General features: G+C 53.3%; 1 protein-coding gene across 1 annotated transcript in view; it reads left to right on the forward strand.

Annotated features, from left to right (window-relative positions):
* Nucleotides 1–11,836, forward strand: part of THSD7B (thrombospondin type 1 domain containing 7B) — a 159,992-nt gene extending 148,156 nt beyond the window's left edge. The window contains exons 19-29 of the mRNA XM_029072551.2: nucleotides 141–282; nucleotides 483–598; nucleotides 2,466–2,583; nucleotides 3,573–3,718; nucleotides 4,283–4,442; nucleotides 6,021–6,194; nucleotides 6,517–6,612; nucleotides 7,279–7,361; nucleotides 7,543–7,735; nucleotides 8,747–8,834; nucleotides 10,649–11,836. Coding sequence (XP_028928384.1) covers nucleotides 141–282; nucleotides 483–598; nucleotides 2,466–2,583; nucleotides 3,573–3,718; nucleotides 4,283–4,442; nucleotides 6,021–6,194; nucleotides 6,517–6,612; nucleotides 7,279–7,361; nucleotides 7,543–7,735; nucleotides 8,747–8,834; nucleotides 10,649–10,730 — 1,398 coding nt within the window. The 3' untranslated portion in view covers nucleotides 10,731–11,836. The remainder of the gene's footprint in view (nucleotides 1–140; nucleotides 283–482; nucleotides 599–2,465; nucleotides 2,584–3,572; nucleotides 3,719–4,282; nucleotides 4,443–6,020; nucleotides 6,195–6,516; nucleotides 6,613–7,278; nucleotides 7,362–7,542; nucleotides 7,736–8,746; nucleotides 8,835–10,648) is intronic.
* The last annotated feature ends 7,776 nt before the right edge of the window (nucleotides 11,837–19,612 follow it).

A 19,612-nucleotide genomic window follows, 5' to 3' on the forward strand; every position in this document is an offset into this window, starting at 1 on the left:
CCCCCCCAGCATGAGAAAGAACTGACTTCCTGGGGTTCTCTGGCCTGGAGCCCGTGGGGCTGTGTATATGCCATGGCTGCATGTGTCGGTAACCTGGGGAGCTCTTACTGGTACACGTGTGCCCTTCCGTGTTCATCCAGCCCTGTGACCCACGCACTACACAAAGGAGGACCCGGCACGTGCTGAGACCTGCCCTGAGTGGAGGAACCTGTGCAGGAGATGTGCAGCTGAGACCTTGTGTGCTCAACGAGAATTGTTTCCAGCATCAGTACAACCTCACGGGTACCACGGGGGCGGGGGGGGGGGAGGGGAAGTCTCAGGGGTCCCAGGCCCGGGAGTCCGGGTCCAAGGGGTCCATTTGCTCTCCCAACCCTGCCTCTCTCCCACCTCCATCTACGCAAACCCCGAGCCATAAACTCCTAAGCCTTGAGCCCCAAGCCCTGAACACTGAGCCTTGAACTCCGACTCCTGCTGGTCCTCAGAGTGGAGCACCTGCCAGCTGTCAGGAAACACTGCCTGTGGCCATGGCGTCCAGACCCGCCTGCTCAGCTGTGTGCGCAGCGATGGAGCGATTGTTGCCACTGGCTTCTGTGAGGAGGTGAGCACGCGCCCCCTCCCTCCGGCCCAGATGGCCGGACCGATTATTGCCAGGGCCGTGGAGGCTGCCAAAAGTAGGGAGGGAACCTGCCCTGCCCTTTAGCCCGGCCCATTTGAGATGTCTGTGGCCTAGGATCTCCACCGAGACCCTGCCCTCTGCATTCCTGATCTTCCCGGCCTTGGCTGGGGCTGCTGACTCCTTTCATTTATGCATTCAATTGTATTTATTGAACGTTTACTGTATGTGGAGCACTGTACCAACTGCTTGGGAGAGTATAATGCAACAATAAACAGACATATTCCCTGCCCATAATGACTTCTCTAGCAACAAGGATGGACGGAGGGATTGAGCAGCGTCCCTAAGTGGAACATGGCACCAACTCCAGAGCAGATCCAGCACAACCAGATTGGACACAGCTTCTGTCGCTCATTCATTCATTCGTATTTATTAAGCACTTAATGTGTGCAGAGCACTGTACTAAGTGCTTGGGAAAGTACAATACAACAATGAACAACGACATTCCCTGCCCACAAGTCTATAGGGCTCCGGCATCCTCTCTGCTGGTTGGGCCTGACAGGATCCACTGCCCTGCTCTCAGCACTGCTGAGCCTGCAATGACAACAGACAGTAGGGTGTCAGGGAAGCAGCGTGGCCTAGTGGTTAAAACATAGGCCTGGGAGTTAGAAGGACCGGGGTTCTAATCCCAGCTCTTCCACTTGTCTGTCGTGTGATCCTGGACAAGTCACTTCACACTTCTCTATTCCTCACTTACCCCATCTGTAAAACGGGGGTTAAGATTATGAGCTCCATGTGGGACGTGGACTGTGTCCAACCTGATTAGCTGTATCTACCCGTGCTTAGTACGCTGTTTGGCATATAGTAAGCACTTAACAGATATTATAAAAAATAATAAGAGCACGGGACTGGGAGTCAGAGGACCTGGGTTCTAACCCTAGCTCTGCCTCTTGTCGTGTGACATAGGGCAAGTCACTTAAGTTCTCCATGCCTCCGTTTCCTCATCTGTAAAATGAGATTTAAGTCCTTCCTCCTGTTTAGAGTGTGAGCTCCTTGTGAGACAGGGACTCTGTACACCCTGAGTAACTTGCATCTACCCCAGCACTTAGCACAGTGTTTGGCATATAGGAAGATTTTGGTAAGTACTATAAGCACAAGATTTCAGTCCCTGAAATTTGATTCTGGACATTCTGATGAGATTTGAGCAACAACCCTGCTTGAGTCAGTCCACGGTCCACCCAGCCCAGGGCTCTATCTCTGAAGGGTCCACAAGAGCACTTGGAGGAATCATGTGCTAGTTGCCCTCCTGGACCCCACCCAACATCTCTGACTCTCCCCTCTCCATCCCTGACTCTCCCTCAGTGACCCAGCATGGACCATGTAATACCTCTGACTCCTCTCTCCAACCCTGATTCTCTCCCCCACTGACCCAGCATGAATGGCCCAACACTCCTGATTCTCCCCTCTCCATCCCTGCCTCTCCCCCAGTGGCCAAGCATCCGCCATCCAGGACCCCTGACTCTCCCCTCTCCATCCTCGACTCTCTCCAGCACAGACCTTCCAACAGTCCTGACTCCCCTCTCCATTCCTGACTTTCCCTCAAAGGACCCAGCACCTGCCATCCAGCATCCCTGACTACCACCCCCCCGACTTTCCAGACACTCCAGTACAGGTGGGCAGACCCGAGTTCATCTCTGCCATTTCACCTGAGCAGAGCAGGTGCTTCTCCCTCAGTGCTGCAGCCGACCCAGCAGGGTCATTCATGAGTGCGGGGGGGGGGGGGCTCCTTCCATGAGGGGGAAAAGGGGAGCATTTGCAGCTGAGGGCGGCCCTTTGTCCGTGTCTGTTGCAGCTAGGCCTGACCAAGCCCTCGCCTCTGAGCTCACGCTGCCTTGTGGAGTGTGTGGTGGACTGCCGCCTCTCCCCATGGTCTTCCTGGTCCCAGTGTTCCCAGTCCTGCGGCCTTACAGGTAACTGTGTGCCCGGGGCATGGCCCGGCTCCTGCCAGGTGAAATGGGCACATGGGCATATGGGCCATGGGCACAACTCTGTGTTAGCAGCCAAACACCAGTTTGCTAGGCAGGGCCAGAATGCCCATGGCCCGCCCATTCCTCCTAATTAATTCATCTGTCAATAATGTTAATGAGCTCCTACTGTTTCCGGAACACTATCTTGGGAGCCTCCTATGTGCAGAGTGTTATAATGGGTGCCTGCTGTGAGTGACACACTGTATTGGGTGCCTATTATGTACTGCATGCTGTACTAAGCAACTAGTATGTGTAGAGCACTGTAGTGAGCACTGTGTGTGCAGAATGTTGTACATGAACAGAGTACTGTATTGGGTAGTGACTGGGTGAAGGGTGCTGAACTAGCTGGCAACTGGGTATAGAGTACTGTACTGAGTGCAGAGAGTACTGTGCTAAGTGCCTACTTTGAACAGAACATGGTAGGGGGCACCTGCTGGGTACAGAGCACTGTACAGACCACCTACCGTACTGAGTACTGTGCTGGGTACCTCTTTTGAGAGAATATAACAGAACCACAATATATGGGCATCCTGTCCTCAGGGAGCCTCCAACCTAAAAGGGGAGGTGGGAAAACAAACATCTACAAATCATAGGAGCAGAAGCAAGAACAAATGTATAACATGTATTTAGAATGGGTTGGGATAAGATCACTGAAGGAATAACTGAATGTGGGGCATGTACCCTGAGACATGATCTCTGCCCACAAGGAGCTTACACTCTATTGGGGAAAGAGACATGAAGTGTTGACAAATGGGGTCGTCAGAGTAAACTAACTGATGGTTTGGTGGATAGTAGTTTGGGGGATCGTACAGATCCATGTAAGTACCAAGGGAGGGCTTAAAAAAGCCAATTTATGTGTGACGGGGTAATGGGGGGGCTGGGCCGGCGGCGACCCCTTCCCCTCTCCCCCCAACTCCCCACTCTCCATGCAGGTCACATGAGTCGCACGCGCCAGGTCGTCCTGCAGCCTCAGGGAGAGGGGCGACCCTGCCCACCGCGGCTCAGCCAGATCAAGCCCTGCCCTGTGAAGCCCTGCTATGCCTGGCTGGTTGGAGGGTGGTCCCCCTGCACCGTTGAGGTATCCCCCTGCCTCCCCCTGTCTGTCCACCGTCCATTCGCCAGATACCCTCTGCAGATGACAGCGTGCCATAACTGCCCTGGCCCCTGCCTGCAAATTGTGATCGGGACCACTCAGTGCCGGCTGAGGCCCAGCATGCCCACCTGAACGAGTCCAACTGGTGTCGTGGTCCCGGGCCCCGACCTTGGCTCGTGGGCATCCGTCTGCCTGAACTGGTGCCGGGCCCGTGGCTTGGCTGCAATGCACCCCCTTTGGGGGACTAGTGATGCTGGCCCTCAGTCCATGGCACGGCCTGTTCTCCTTAGCGAGATCAGGGGTGAGACTGAGGCTTCCCAGCCCTGGAGAGGAACACGTCAGACCTCTGTTTGCTGCTGTCTCCCAGCCTTGGATTCCCACCACGCCCCTAACCCTGCCCCCGGCCCCAACCGCAGTGGCCAGCCTCTAGTTCGAGGGTAGAGGGAAGGGGATAGCCACCCAGAGTTTTCCTGGTCCCTGTCCCAGAGGGCCTGGGGAGGGGGCTGATGGCGTGGCAGTGATGGTCACTGTGTCCCTCGGCTTCCCCAGGGCGGAGACTGTGGGGAAGGGCTCCAGAGCCGGACACTGACCTGTGTGGTCCACAACGCCTCTCTCACACCCTCCGCACCGCCAGTAGAAGAGGTCCTGTGTGCCCGAATACCCCTGCCCGAGAGCCCCCTGCAGCGGCTGTGCTCGGTGCCTTGCCCAGGTACACACCCGCAGGCACATGTTGCGGCCTGGGTCCAATTATCAGAATGACCTCTGTTTGCTTGCTCTGAACTCGGAATCTGCCACTGCTCAGATTTCTTCACTTTTCTCCCTCTTTCTCCCTCTCTCTCCTCCCTCCTTTGGCTTGTCTCTCCTCCCCCTTCCCTTCTCCCTTCTCTGCTGTCCTTCCTTTATCCTCCCTCCTCCCTCCCCCCTCCTCCTGGCTGCAGACACTCTGTTTCCAAGGGGCTAGCAGAGTGCATTGTGCTGAGGTGAAACCTTTTTCCCCTGAAACATTCGTGCTCTGTGAGACAAAGATCGCATGCTCCCCGACTCACCCCTGCACCTAGGCCTTCCTACATGCACTCACTCCAACCGCAGCAGCTGACAGTGCGACCTGCCCTTCTCACCATGCTGGTTGACATATCCCCGATAGGGTCTGGATCGGAGTGCGTGAGCTCAGTGAATCTTCCTAAGGGGAGCCGAGCACTTATGTTATTAACGGTAATAATAATGGTATTTGTTAAGTGCTTACTATATGCCCGGCACTATACTAAATGCTGGGGAAGATACAAGATAATCAAGTCCCACATGGGGCTCACAGTCTAAGGAGGTAGAACAGGTATTGAATCCCCATTTTGCAGATGAGGGAAAGAGACACCAAGAAGTTTGGTGACCCACCCAAGGTTACACCACAGGTACATTACAGAGCAGGATTAGAACCCAGGCCATCTGACTCCCAGGCCTGGGCTCTTCCCTCTAGATGACACTCCTGCTCATTCATATGCTTACTACATCAATCAGTCAGTGGCATTTAATGAAAACTTACTGTGTGCAGAGCATTGTACTAAGTGCTTGTGAGAATACATTACATTATAGCGGTGTGGATAAACATGTTCCCTGCCCACAAGGACCATACAATCTACAGCTATTCCGAAGCTTTACTCTCTATTACCTCCCCATTTCGATAATTTATCTTAGAGTCTCTTCCACTAGATTGAAGCTCCTTAAGGAATGGGATCATGTCTACTATGTCTATGCTACTTTCCCAAATGTTTAATACGATGCTCTGAATACAGTAAGCATTAAATGTATACTAATGAGTATTCATTGACAGATTGGCTGATTCTACCATGGATCCACACTGGGTCCCCGGGGAAGAGTCAGGGATTGAGGGGGAGAGTCTAGAGTGTTGAATGGTTCATGCTGGGTCACTTTGGGAGAGTCAGGGATGGAGAGGGAAGAGTCAAGGGTATTGGATGGTCTGTGCTAGGTCACTGGGGGAGAATCAGGGATGGAGAGGAGAGAGTCAGGGTTGTTGAATCCCCTGATTCCCAAAGGCAAACACATCTGCCAGGACTGAAGCAAAAGTGGCCCTGAGGTTCTTCACCTTAACTTACCTATGCTGACAGACCACACCAATAACACCCCCTCCAGTGAGCTCCCGAGGTTAGAACTCCAAGCCATCAGCCCATGCCATTGGTTCAGCACAGCCTTTTCCAGATGGTCCAGCCCAACCCTGTATTGCCCGGAAGGCTCCTGGGCCACCCCTAACCCCCCATGTCTCGTTGCCATCCAGGTGACTGCCACCTGGCTGAGTGGACCAGCTGGAGTGCGTGCGAGCTGACGTGCCTAGATGGCAGGAGCTTCGGGGCTACCGGCCACCAGTCACGTTCAAGAGCGTCCATCACCCAGGCCCTCAACAACCGAGTCAGCTGCCCTGAGCAAGTCCTAGAGACCAGACCCTGCACAGGTACTGCCCCAACACTCCACCCCTACCCTGCACAGATGCCAACCCGGTGCCCCATCCCCATCCTGCTGAGCTACCACCAGGGCTCCCCTTCCTCACCCTTCACAGGTACCAGCTCAGTGCCCCATCCCTCCCAATCTAGATACTGCCCAGGGCCCCTTTCCTCACCCCTCACAGGTACCACCTTCTGGATTCCCCTTCTTCTCCCCATTGCCCTGTCCCCACCCTGAGCAGCCTCTGGGCTGGACAGATATCATCTCTGGACGATGTCCGGGTGTGGAGAGAGGGGATAGGCCCAGAATTCTTACTCACTGGTTCCTTACAGGAGGGAAATGCTTCCATTATGAGTGGAAGTCCAGCCTCTGGAGAAACAATGAACGGGCCGTCTGGTGCCAGCGCTCTGATGGCATGAACGTCACAGGTACTTCTTCCCAGGGTCGGTGCAAGTCAGAGCCCAGCAAATCGGCCGGAACCCACCGGGCCCAGTCAGACCCTGCTGAGGCTGGTCAGAGCCCACTGGGGCCTATCAGAGCCCGCAATCACCCAGCCATGTAGGGGCCCCCAGGAAGTAGGAGGGTGAGGGGTCACTAGCACCGAGATAGGGAAAGGTTGGCTGGTGTAGAGTTGGGGTCTCAGTCTCCACAGTCAGTGGACAATGGGAGTGTAACCATTTTAGGATTGGGAACGTGGCTTTGTAGGCCAGAACACTGCCCACTGCACAGGAACCCAAACTGGCTGGACTGGACCTAGGTGCTGTCCCACATGGGGTTTTTGGTCCCAGACTTCCAGAATAAATTACTGCCTTGGCCATCCAGGTGGAAATCACTCAAGGTCTTGGGAGGGGGCTAACCCTAGGTCCCCTCACCCCTTTGGCCCTCATTCTCTACCCACTGTGGTCTTCTGCTGTCGGAGCATCTTTACCACTCCAGCCCAGGGTCTTGGCGGGGGTAGGGATCCAGAGCTTCCTGGCTGGGAAGGAAAAGGGGGTCTGCCAAGGGTTACAGTTTGCGGAAGCCAGTGGCTGACCCTGCGACATTGGCTACTTCCATAGGGTGTCCCCAAGGTGACGCTGAAACATCTCTTCCAGGCGGATGCTCCCCACAGAGTCGGCCAGTGGCAGTGAGGCACTGCCACCCAGACTGCAGGAAGCCCTTCTCCTACTGCACCCAGGTGAGAGCCCTTCTATCCACTGGCAGGTGACACCTCACCACTGGTGCAGCCACTACCGCGAGAGGCCGGGGCTCGGGCTGGGCTGCAGGGTGGGCTACCTTGACCTGGGTGGCTCCTCTGGCCCGCCCCCGCCAGTGACCGTGCCGTCCGGGAACCTCCCTCTCCTGTCTTTATGGAGCAGAATGGAGTGTGCGGTTGCAAGCCAGGTTACACGGAAATCCTGAGATCGAATGGCTTCCTGGATTATTGCCTGAAAGTCTCGAGCTCTGGGGACAGGAAGGCCGATGTTAAAACCAGCACTGCCAAGAACAAGCCCGTGAACTCGAAAATACGTGATATTTTCAGAACCTGGTCTCTCCACCCAGTTGATGCGGGTAAGCACCCTCGTCTGGGAGGGAGAGAGCTGTGTTGGGAGTGGGCTGTGACTGCCGTTGGTCACTGACTGGTGGAGGCCAAGGTACAGTAGGGTGGCCATCAGTCCAGTTTACAAATGGACAATTGGGTATCCAGCTGATCTGTTTCCAGTTGTGTACTGGGAAGGGACTGGCAAAGTGTCCTTGAATTTAGCCAGCGGCCCTCTAAGAGACAGCCTCAGTGAGACCAGCCAAATCATGGTGGAAGGCAGAGATGTCGAGGGAGCCACATTTTAAATCACTTACCCTAGAGATGAGCCTCTGGAGTTACTGGTTCTATGGACTGACTTGGCCCTGTAGCAAGGACTTGTACTGTTCCCTGGGGTCGGGAGGCTTCAGTGGGCATGGAGCCCCTCACCCCCACTGGAGCCAGAATGGGCTACGATCAAGGCTGGTGTCAAACCGCTCCGAGGTGTCAAACACCAGGAGGTGCCACCAAGCAGGGGGGAGTCAAGATCCTGCATGTCTATCCAGACGGTGCTCCCCGCTGGTTGAGCCGATCTGCTCTTGGAGGGATCAGGCTCTGGGTGGAGGTGGTATTTCAAAAGGGATCCAGAGGGCTGGCTTGAAAGATCAACCACAAAAGCTCGATCCATCTGTGTTCCAGGGCAGAGTGCAGCAGCTTGAGTTTCAGTGTTTGTGAGGACATGTGCTCACGGGTAGGAAGGAGGTGACAGTCCTGGCTCCAAACCAGCTCTAAGCCATCTCCCACCTGGCTCTATTCTGAGAACTTCAGGCGAGGACTATCTCCCAGGCAGGGGTTACGATCCTCCAGGGACTGAGAGGCTCTAGCGCCCACATAGGCCAAGACTGGGCCTTGTGAGTCCCACGATGGAGCTGTTTGGAGTATGAGGGTTACGTCAGTCCAGCGCAGCAGTGATTGGGTGCCCGGAGGGCATTACGGCCTCCTCTTCAGTGCTGGGTTGGTGCTAAGTCAGAGCTGCCTGGCTTTCTCATCTTTTTCCTGGACAGATGGCAGAGTCAAGCTCTGGGTTTATGGCATCTCGGCTGGTGGCATCCTTCTGGTACTTCTCCTTACATTCTTGTCCTACCTTGTCTGGTAAGTGGTGCCCTGGAGTTCAGCCCTCCGGGGAGCTTCACCTGGTGGACGGGTTTGACCTGGGAGGCTGGTTCTCGGTTCTACCTGGGCTCCTGGACACCAACCACTTTTCTGAGGGTTTCCTGAAGAAGGGGTCAATTCCCTGCCCAGATGGCTCAGGAATTGTGTCCCAGTTGGGAAGGCTCCCACAAATTCAGAACATCAGTGCCCCATGCCCAAGTATTATCCCGGCATGGAGAGTTGTGAGGCATGCAAGTGAGAACCTGGAGAGTCCTCTAGACGTAAACTCGTTGTGAGGATGGCATATATAAACTTTTTCACTGTACTTTCCCAAGCACTTAGAACAGTGCTCTGCACACAGTAAACACTCCAAAACTATCACTGATTGATTGATTGATTGATTTTTTGGAAAGCCAGGAGGGCACAGCCTCAGAGGTTGCCTTTCTCCATCCTTTCTCGGAGCCGGAAGCTAAAATGGTTCTATTCCTTACCAGCCTCCAAGCAGAGCAGATGTTTCTCTGGGAGTTTTTCCCAATCAAAATCCCAATTCAAGTCCATCCTTTGCTAATTTAGACCACAAGACAGTTACCATAGCAACAGGGTCCCAGGAAGCCTCTGCTTTGGGTCCAAATAAGGGTCTGCTTGCCATGGTCAAGGTGAACCTGAGTGAATTCACCATCCACATTTCGGTTGGTTTCTCTGCGAGGTCTCTCCCTTCATGGTCCTGCTCTGGGGCCACTGCCCCAGGGGCTGTTCACTAGCAAGATGGGCTGGGCTGGGCCTGGACACCCTCAAATTCATCCCTGAGTTTGCTAAAATTCCTCCAGGCTGGGCCTCTGGGCCCTGAGTTTGACAATCTGGGCAGACCCCAATCCCACTGTAATTTGGAGCGTAGGTACCTCACACTCTGGAGAGGCATTGCCGGAACAGACCCTCTGTATAAGCTCCATCCCCCGGGCCCAGGTTCTGCCATTCAGGAGCGAGGCTGCGGGAGACTTGGTAGAAATCTGCAGCTTCTGATTTGTGTTTGTCTATGGGACTCAAAAGTTTTCATTTTCCCAGTTGATAAATCTGAACTGTGCAGATGGGGCAGCTAAGGGTCTTCCTGTCACATTGACCTCCTCCCCCCACAGCGTAGGAGGGGGGTAGGTGCAGAGGGCTCGGCGCTGGGGCCTTCTCAGAGGCCCAGGCCATGAGAGTGAGCTTCACTAACAGGTTTGAATCATGCTGGGGGATTCCAGCTGAACTTCTGGAATCCCCCAACTCTAGAAGCCTACAGTCCCCTGGGGCCCTCCGCCTAGCTCTCAGCACAACTGAGATCACTGAGGGAGACCACACTGCCTCTTTGTCCCCTCTTCCTGAATTTCCCCCTGATCCACCCTGTTAGGCCACGCAGGGCCTAGTCTTCATCGGAGACCTGGATGGGCACTCTCTAACCAGTGACCACAGCACAATCTCAGAGGGACAGAGAAGGGATAGTTAGCCATCCGTCATGGAACCATCAGCCTGGGTGGTTCCCACCAGCCTGGGAGTGAGAGTCTGCACCCCAGTTGTAGTGAGGGGCAGTCTCACAGCCCGGTCTTCCCCGCCGATCCTATAGTCCAGTCCCATCCCCTACCCAGCCTCACTCCCAGCTGTTGAGGTGGGTTCCAGTCCCAATGTCACAGTGATAATCTGCATCTGCCCGGCCATTTCCAGTTGAGCCACATGTATGCTCAGCCCCAGAACAGGTGAGGGACCAACTGCTTGTGGACTGTCGATGGAGCCCTCTGTCTGTCTTCCTGTATGCCTGACACCTGCTCTTTCCTTTCCAGCAAGAAGCCAAGCCAACATCAAAGCCCGGCTCCCCAGCAGAAGCCCCTGACCCTGGCCTATGATGGAGACGTCGACATGTAGTGGGAAATGGAGACCAAATGCTGACCTCAACTGCCTTAACTGCTTTCTCTTGTGTAGCCCTCTGCCCGCTCAGGATTTACCAGGACTGAGTCTCCGGGTGCGGGACCCGGGGAGGAATAGAAATATTCCAGGCATGGTTTTGCCTTGAGTCAATTTGAGCACAGTCAAAGATCTTTCCATCTCGCTCTTTTTCATCTTTCCCCCCTCCCCTTCCAGAGGGACCGGAAACTATGTTGGAAAACGGGAAGAAGAAAGCGCGGCATCTGCCCCGCTCTTCTTGAGCTCACTGACCAACAGATGATCCTGCTGGGGCCGGCTTGAAGACATCCACTGTCAGTGGCCGAGCCACCCTGGACCCAGGATCTGCACTATATTAGTGCCTGATTCCCACCCACCCCTGGTCCATCCCTCCAAGACTTGCCGATGTGGCCTACGCGCTCAACCCTGATGATGAACTCGCCCCACCAGTGGACACAAGGAAGTGGGTCTCGGTGATGAAACTCTCAGAGTTTGGGCGCCGACAGTGATGCATTCAGAATGTGAGCCCCGGGTAGGAGACAAGAGTGGCCTTCTGACTCCTCTACTAGCAGGCCAGATGATGGACCCTAACCCGGGCTGTGTGACAAATGGGATGAGAAGAGAAAAGCCAGGAGAAAGAGTGTGGGGAGAAGACTGAATTATCACCATTGAATTTCAACTCAGACTGCTCCGTGCAGCGACAGCATTGGATGGGGACACACACACACACATACACACACACACACAAACACACACACACAGACCTCTGTAATTCCATTTAATTACTACCGACTCCTGCTTTTTGTAATTTCAATTTTCGTACCTGAATATTTATAACTTTTTTTAATTTGATTATCTTCTGACTTCATTTACTATACATCGACCACGAATCCTGTTTGTAAAACGTCTTGCTTTTCTTAAAATTTCAACACTTCTGAAAGGTTGCCTACTCCTCAGAAGTATTTTTGAGGAATGCTAGTTTGTGATCGTGGATGTTGGAAGTCAAGAAGGGCCACCTTGAGGTTTCCCCCTGTATTTATGACAAATAAAAGACAGGAGAGATTGAGGCTCGGGAGATTCCACTGGCATCCTCTGCTTCCATCCGTTCCTTCCCTGTCCTGAATGTGTACTACCAGTAATGCTGTTTTCCCCATTCCTGAGCCAGTGTCAGGCCGCTCCCATCAGGGACTGAGGACCAAGGATTTCCTCACTCCACCTCGCCCCCATCCTCACTCTCTCCTTGCCCAATATGGGCAGCCTGCCACAGTGTCTTGGCCCCAGGGACTTAGCTAGGGGGAGTTGACCGAGTTGAGCTCAGCCAGGGATGCTGATCTGGGCTGAACTGTTGTTCCCACACCCTCTTGGAGCATATTTCTGGTTGGTTTCAGAGTCCCAGAACGCTGGGGCTTCAGAGAAGTAAATGGCCTCACCTAACCAGCTGTCATGGTGGGGGTAGGGGACCTCAACTCCTTCGCTCACACCGTCTCTCTCACCCTCTCTTTTTCCCCACCCTCCCATGCCCCTCCCCTGGGTGGTTTCTCAATCTCCACGTGTCCTCATGGGGCATGTGACTGCCGATCCTATCGACTTTGCTCTGAAAACTGCCCAAGCCCCATTGGCTCTTTCTCTGAGTTTCAGTTTCCTCATCTGTAAAATGGGGAATAGGGACCCGCTTTCCCTCCCTCTTAGTCTGCAAATTCCATCTGGGTCAGGGACTGGATCCGATCTGATTATCCTGTATGTACCCCAGTGCAGGGCACAGTGCTTGACACATACTAAATGCTTAACAGATAGCATAATTAGTAGTAGAGGTAAAGCCCATTAGAGGCTGCTTCCTACTGCTGCTGCCGGTTGCTGTGGCTGCTGGCCATGTCCATGGCCTTTGGTTACCTCCCATAGTTTGCCCAAATTACTGATGCACAAGTCATGTAGGAGCAGGAGAGCGGTCAGGACAGTTATCAGGAAAGCCATAAGGACAGGTCAGGACAGTGGTCTGAAGAGCAGACAGGACAGCAGACAGGAGAGTGGTCAGGACAGCGGTCAGGATGGAACACTGGTTGCCTTGGGGCTTGCTGCCCCCTGGAGACGCTCTCAAGGGGAGAGACTTCAGGCCTCCTGAGAGACGGCGCTCCGCCGGTATCGTGATGGTGCAGTGGGAAATCAGAGTCCATTTATAGAAACTCAATAAGGCTCCTACTAAAGCACAGCACAGACAAAACAATGAGGCTTCAGTGAACTCTGAAGTTGCTCCTGCGACTGCGTTGCTGCCGTCTAACGCTATGTGGGCGGGGTAGGACAGAGCTGGGTCCGGCAGGGCCCGGCCGAGCTTGGCTGGGGAAGAGCTGGGCTGGGCAGTGCCAAACAGAGCTGGGCTGGGCAGAACTGGACACGGCGGAGCTGAGTTGAGCAGGGCTGAGCAGACTCAGGCAGAACCGGGCCGGAGCAGAGGAGCGGTGGGGGCAACGGCGGACAGGCCAGCCTGGCAGGCAGAAGTCAGAATTGTGGGAACTCAGAAGTTTGGGGAGATGTGAGGCATGAGGGAAGCAGCAGGGCAGGGACAGAACTTGAGGCTGTGAATCAGAAGACCTAGTTCTACTCAGGACTCTGCTACTGGCCTGCTGTGTGACCCTGGACAAGTCACCCAATCTGGACCTCAGTTTCCCCACCTATAAATTGGCAATAAGATGCCTTCTCTCTCTCCCTCTTAGATTAAGAGCCCCACACAAGACAGAGACTATATCTGACCTAATTATCTTATATCTACCACACATCTGAGCACAGAGCTTGGTGCTCAGGACAGGAGACAGGACCTCCTGTCACCAACCTTGCCACGAGCCTGCCATTAGTCCTGCCACAAAACTTGCTGTGCCCCCTTGCATGAGCCCCACCATGAGCCTTGCAATGTCCCCTGCTACAAGCGCCCTCAAAAGCCCCTTCTTGGGCCCTGCCACAAACTACACCGTGAACCTGCCACTAATCCTGCTATAGGCCTTGCCACACCCCTGCCACAAACACCACCATGGACCCTGCCATAAATCAGAGAGCCCAGCTGTTAGCTGCCTGGAGCTCCTGGCCCTGGGCAGTAGGTCCTCCTGCCTTGTCCTGGCCGTAGGTCCCCTTGCAAGAGGCTGGGCACCGGACACATCCTGACTTGCCTCCACAGCCTCTCACCTGCCATTTTCCTGTTCCTCCAGGCCCCCAGAGCCTTCACGTAGCAGAAAAACAAAATGGGGCCAGAGACTTCCCTTCACCAGTGCTCTGGTCTCAGCAAACCAGGCCCGGCCTCACTAGCTCTAGTGGACGGTGGCAGCCGACAGGGATTCCGGAGAGGTTCTGGGGGTGATTCTGGCAGGATTCCGTGGAGATTTCGGGGGCGATGCTGGTGATGCAGTGCTGCGTGGGCTGGGTTGAGATGAACCACCATAATGATGACGTCTGTGACAGTTTTCACAGTAGACAGGCTTTGTCAGGAGCTCGCTCTGGAATAACAGCGATTTATACAAAATAGTTTTCATTTAATTTGTCCCAGAATCAAGGCCGCGAGTGGGGATTAGATGCATTTCAGGTGGGGACCTTTTTAATTGGGTTTACCAGCCAAGAAGAGGTCCCTTCCCCCCCAGCTGCTGGCTTAGGGCGTGGTTCATTCTGTTGTAGTGGCGGCACCTCCATTCCTTACACTGCCACGCCTTCAGCCGCTGACATGATGCTGGGTTTCTGCAGGGCCGGGAGTCCAGACTTCTCACATCTGCATGTTTCATAGACCTGGTCCCAGAAGAGGAAGTAACATGACTTTTCCTGTTTCCAGACTGGATGTCACAGTTGGTGACTGAGAACGAGGGCAGGAAGGAGTGCCTTAGTCCAATCATAAAGAAAAAGTTTTGTTCACTCCTAGGTATCTATCCCCTCCTCTCCCTTCCCTCCATCACTGCCTCTGCATCTCTTCCTCTTCCTCTTTGTTTTCCTACTCCCTTCCCTCCATCCTTCCCATCCTCTCTTCCTCCTCCTCTTTGCCCCTTCTCTCTCCATTTCTCCCTTCTTTCCTTCTCCCATTACACATTTCTGGAAAACCATTTACTTGTGCTTGATTCATCACATGGGCTGCATTCTGCTCTCCTTTAGAGAACATCTGCCTAGTTCAGCCTCAATGTGGCCTGTCCAGCCCAGAACTGTGTGACCAATAGCAGCAGGCTTGGAGGAACTGAGTGCTGGTCATCCTTCTGGACACCCACCCTCAAGGAGAGAGATGAATCACCCAGAAACTCAACTTTCCCTTGCCTGCTCCTGGCTCCCTTCAGTGACCTAGAACAGACCATGCAACATGCCTGACTCTCCTCCATCCCAGCTTCTCCACAGTGACCCAACATGGACCATTGGACACCCCTGATTTTTCCCTCTCTATCCCTGACTCCTCCTCAGGAACCCCGCATGGACCTTCCAACACCCCGACTCTCCCCTTTCCATCCATGACTCTCCCTCAGTGACCAAGCCTGGCCCACGCCCTTGACTTGGCTGTGCCACAACTGTGCCAGAAGACAAGATGTAGGGTGACTCTTTGATTGCAGTCTCTGTGGGTGTTTGGGCTGATTTACTGTGATTCTTCCTCCCCACTCCTTTCTGCCCCTCTCCCCTTCAATCCCTGACCCCCCCATCTCTACCCCTTCCCGACTCCTCTCCCTCCCCTTTCTCCTTCCCCACACTCCTCTGCCCGGCACTTCCTCCCCTGATGAGAGCAGACAGCTCCCTCCAGATTTAGATCCTGTAGCTGATCTCACCCTTTTGATAGCATAATAGTCTGTGTCGCTGAAAATAATGTTATTGTGATAACAGGACAAAAGACAAGCTTAGCCGTTTTCTATTTCCAGACGCTTCTGTGAGCTGGGCCCCATCCCCAGGGCAACTTGAGTCTGACGCTCCCACGGGAGGAGTCACGGCAGTGAGCACAGAGAATCCATTCCCATAAGGAGCTGGACAGCTGGGAACCCTGGCAAATCCAAAGGGGTTTAGACTGTCCATGTTGGATCACTGGGAGAGAGTCAGGAATGGAGAGGAAAGAGTCAGGGATGTTGGATGGTCCATTCTGGGTCACTGGGGGAGGTGAGGGATGGAGAGGGGAGAGGCAGGGGTGTTGGATGGTTCATGCTGGGTAACTGGAGGAGAGTCGGGGGTGTTCCGTAATCCATCTTGAGTAACTGGGACAGTGTCAGGGGTGGAGAGGGGAGAGCCAGGGGTAATATAATAAAAACTGTGGTATCTGTTAAGCACTTACTGTGTGCCAGGTACTGTACTAAGTGCTGGGGTAGAGAGAAGCAAATTGGGTTGGACATAGTCCCTGTCCCACATGGGTTTCACAGTGGTATTCCCCATTTTACAGATGAGGTAACTGAGGCACAGAGAAGTGAAGTGACTTGCCCAAGGTCGCACAGCAGACAAGTGGCAGAATTGGGATGAGAATTCAGATCCTTCTGACTTCCAGGCCTGTGCTCTGTCCACTAGGCAACTCTGCTTCTCGTTCGTGTGAGATGGTGTGTTCTGGGTCACTGGGAAAGAGTCAGGGATGGAGAGGGGAGAGTCAAGGATGTTGGATGGGCCATGTTGGATCCTTTGGGAATGGAGAGGGAGCGTTTGAAGAGGTCCAGAAGCTCAGCCTTCCCCTTCCCCTCAACCCGGCCCCACCTTCATCTCCAGCGGGGCCCAACTGAGTTGGAGGTGTAGAAAGTTACAAGAAGTGATGAGGTGAGTCTGTGGGGGACCAGGTAGACATGGAGACACTTTTGGGTTGTTGGACCCCCCTCTAGACTGTAAACGCATTATGGGCAGGGAAAGCGTCCGCTAATTCTATTGTATTGTATCTCCCAAGGATTTAGAACAGTGTTGTGCACATAGCAAGTGCTCAATAAATACCATTAATTGATTGACTCATTGGGGGGACGGGGACGGAGATAGAGGGAGGGGCGGAGGGAAGGGCGGGGCTACAGAAGCGGGGCAGGGCTATTTCCCGAGCTGCCTTTAATTGGTGAAGAACTTTGTTGGAGGGGTGGGATGTTTCTGTAGTTGTTTTTTCTGCCCTGTATTGCCATCTAGTGAGAACATCCCCAAAATGCAGATGGTTTGCACACTACAGGGAGGTGTAGGGTGCTGATTGGGTCTCACTCCAAATGTAATAATGTGCCCCCGCCCCACCTCCCCACCCTGGTGAAATGCCCTCTCATTGTCCTCCAAGAGCTCAGGCCCCAGCGGGACCGGGAGTCAGGACCTGGACCTGGAAGGATCTGGAAGTCCCCTGGTCAGGCTGCCAGAGTCTAGGGACCTCTAGACTGGGGATGTGAAATCTGAGTGATGGTCTTCCTGGGCCCAGGGATTGGTCGACAGCTGCACTCCTGCCCCACCGATGGAGGAACTTGGATAGGAACGACAGTGTGACAGTGTCACAGTTGTGACAGTGAGCCAGGGGGCCTTGTGGAGGAAAGGGGAAGGGTGGACAATCTCCTCTCTCTTGGGGAGGGATGGGCTAGGGGAAGCAGCCTCCTTAGCAGCAGCAGCTCCTGATCCAGATGGCAAAGATCACTGATGAAGCTTGGAGGCTATGTGGACAAGCGTCCCGGTGTTCGTTGAGCATCCGGTGTTTACTGGGCACTGTACTAAGTGCTTCGGAGAATACAGTGGACACAAGATACTGGTGCCCTTCCCCCATAGAGCTTAGTCTTTTGGGAGAGACAGAAATCATGTACAGATGGGAAGGCTGGAGGAAGAGCAGAACTGAAGTGAGAAATTGGAAGCAGCACTTCCCACCTTCAAATCTCTCAACTTCACCTTCAGGCTGACCACGTGGAATCGGTCCAACTGGACTAGGCCTGCCCTGTCCCTACCCCTACGCCCTACATCCCCTTCAGAGGATAATAGGCAAAGGGCCAGATGGGCACTGTCACTGATGCCCCCTCCAACCTGACCTGCCATATCAGCTGGTGTGTTAAAGTGGTTCTGAGAAACTTCCCAGCAGCCAAATGGCTCCCATAATCATCTTTTGCCCACCTCAGTGCTTCGGTCAGTCCTTGGCACCTAGTAAGTGTTCAATAAATACCGCTTTAAAAATGGCTTTGGCGGCAGGCTGGGCCAAGGCAGCTGACACAGTCGATCTAGCTGCCAGGGCTCCAAAACCACCCAGAGACACAGGAGGAGAATAGATGACAGTAGGACACCCAGATGGCTGCTGGTTGGAGAGTTCAACCTGAAACTGGCAACCAGGAGGGCAGAGGAAACGTTTTAAGGACACGATAAAGAAAAGCCTCAAAACATGCTGCCTCCCAGCTGAGAACTGGAGGACTCAGTGGCCTCGGAAAGAGTAGTATGGCGAACTGCTATTAGAAAAGGAGCAGCTCTCTAGGAGCCAACACTTTAGAAGGATTGGGAGAAAAGAAAGCAAGAGAAGCAGCGTGGCCTAGTGGGAAGAGCACGGTCCTGGGAGTCAGAGACCCATTCTAATCCCAGCTCTGCCACTCATCTGCTGTATGAACCTGGGCAAATCACTTCACATTTCTGTGCTTCAGTTACCTTGTCTTTAAAATAGGGGAATTAAAGCTGTGAGCTTTAATAAGTGTGTACGACTTGATTATCTTGCATGTACCTGAGCACTTACTACAGTGCCTGTCACATAATAAACACTTAACAAAGACCATGGGGAAAAAAAATAACTTTCCCAGTCCCTGCTGAGAGACAACTCCATTGACAGAGAATTTTATCACTGGAACTCGGAGTCTCACCCAATCACAGTGCTGCAGTCTGGAGGCAGTATGGCCTAGGATAGAGCACCGGGATGGAAGCCAGAAGACCTGGGTTCTACACCCAGCTCTGCCTCATCCTGTTGTTTGTGATCGTGAGAAAGTCACTGAACCTCTCTGTGCTTCAGTTCTATCTCTTAAATTGAGAGCCCTCTGTAGGAAAGGAACTGTTTCTGCTCTGATGATTTTGTACCTACCCCAATGCTTGGCACACTAGAAACATCATCAGCACAGTCAGCACTTGATAAACACCATCATAATTATCAATCAAAGCAAGCAATCAATGCTATTTATTAATAATAATTATGACATTTGTTAAGCGCTTACTATGTGCAAAGCACTGTTCTAAGCGCTGGGGTAGATACGGGGTAATCAGATTGTCCCATGTGGGGCTCGCTTTTTTTATCCCCATTTTTCCAGATGAGGTAACTGAGGCACAGAGAAGTTAAGTGACGTGCCCAAGGTCACATAGCAGACAAGTGGCGGAGTCGTTATTAGAACGCATGACCTCTGACTCTTTCCACTAAGCCACGCTGCTTCTCTAAGTGCTTACTATGTGCAGAACATTGCACTAAGCGCTTAGGGGAGTACAAAACAACAGACTAGGTCATCAGGAAGAGTGCCCACAGAGAAGGACCATGGCTTACAGAACGGGCCTTGGAGTCAGAAGGTCCTGAGTTCTAATCCCGGCTCCACCACATGTCTGCTGGATGCCTTGGGCATGTCACTAAACTTCTCTGGGCCTCAGTTACCTCATCTGTAAAATGGGGATTAAGAGTGTAAGCCCCTTGTGGGATAGGGACTAGGTTCAACCTGATTAACTTGTATCTATCCCAGCACTTAGATTAGTGCTTGGGACATAGTAAGCACTTAACAAGTACCATAATGATAATAATAATAATAAGTTTACAGAGTAAGAGAGTAAGGCCTAGATTGAACACCTTGTTTGACTGTGACCTCATTTTGGGCAGGGAATGTGTTTATCAACTCTGTTATATTGTACTCTCCTACATGCTTAGTACAATGCTCTGCACACAGCATGCACTCAATAAATATGATTGATTGTCTGACTGATTAAGGTCACACTTG

This window comes from Ornithorhynchus anatinus, chromosome 9 (assembly GCF_004115215.2).
Source record: "Ornithorhynchus anatinus isolate Pmale09 chromosome 9, mOrnAna1.pri.v4, whole genome shotgun sequence".
NCBI classification, from domain to species: domain Eukaryota; kingdom Metazoa; phylum Chordata; class Mammalia; order Monotremata; family Ornithorhynchidae; genus Ornithorhynchus; species Ornithorhynchus anatinus.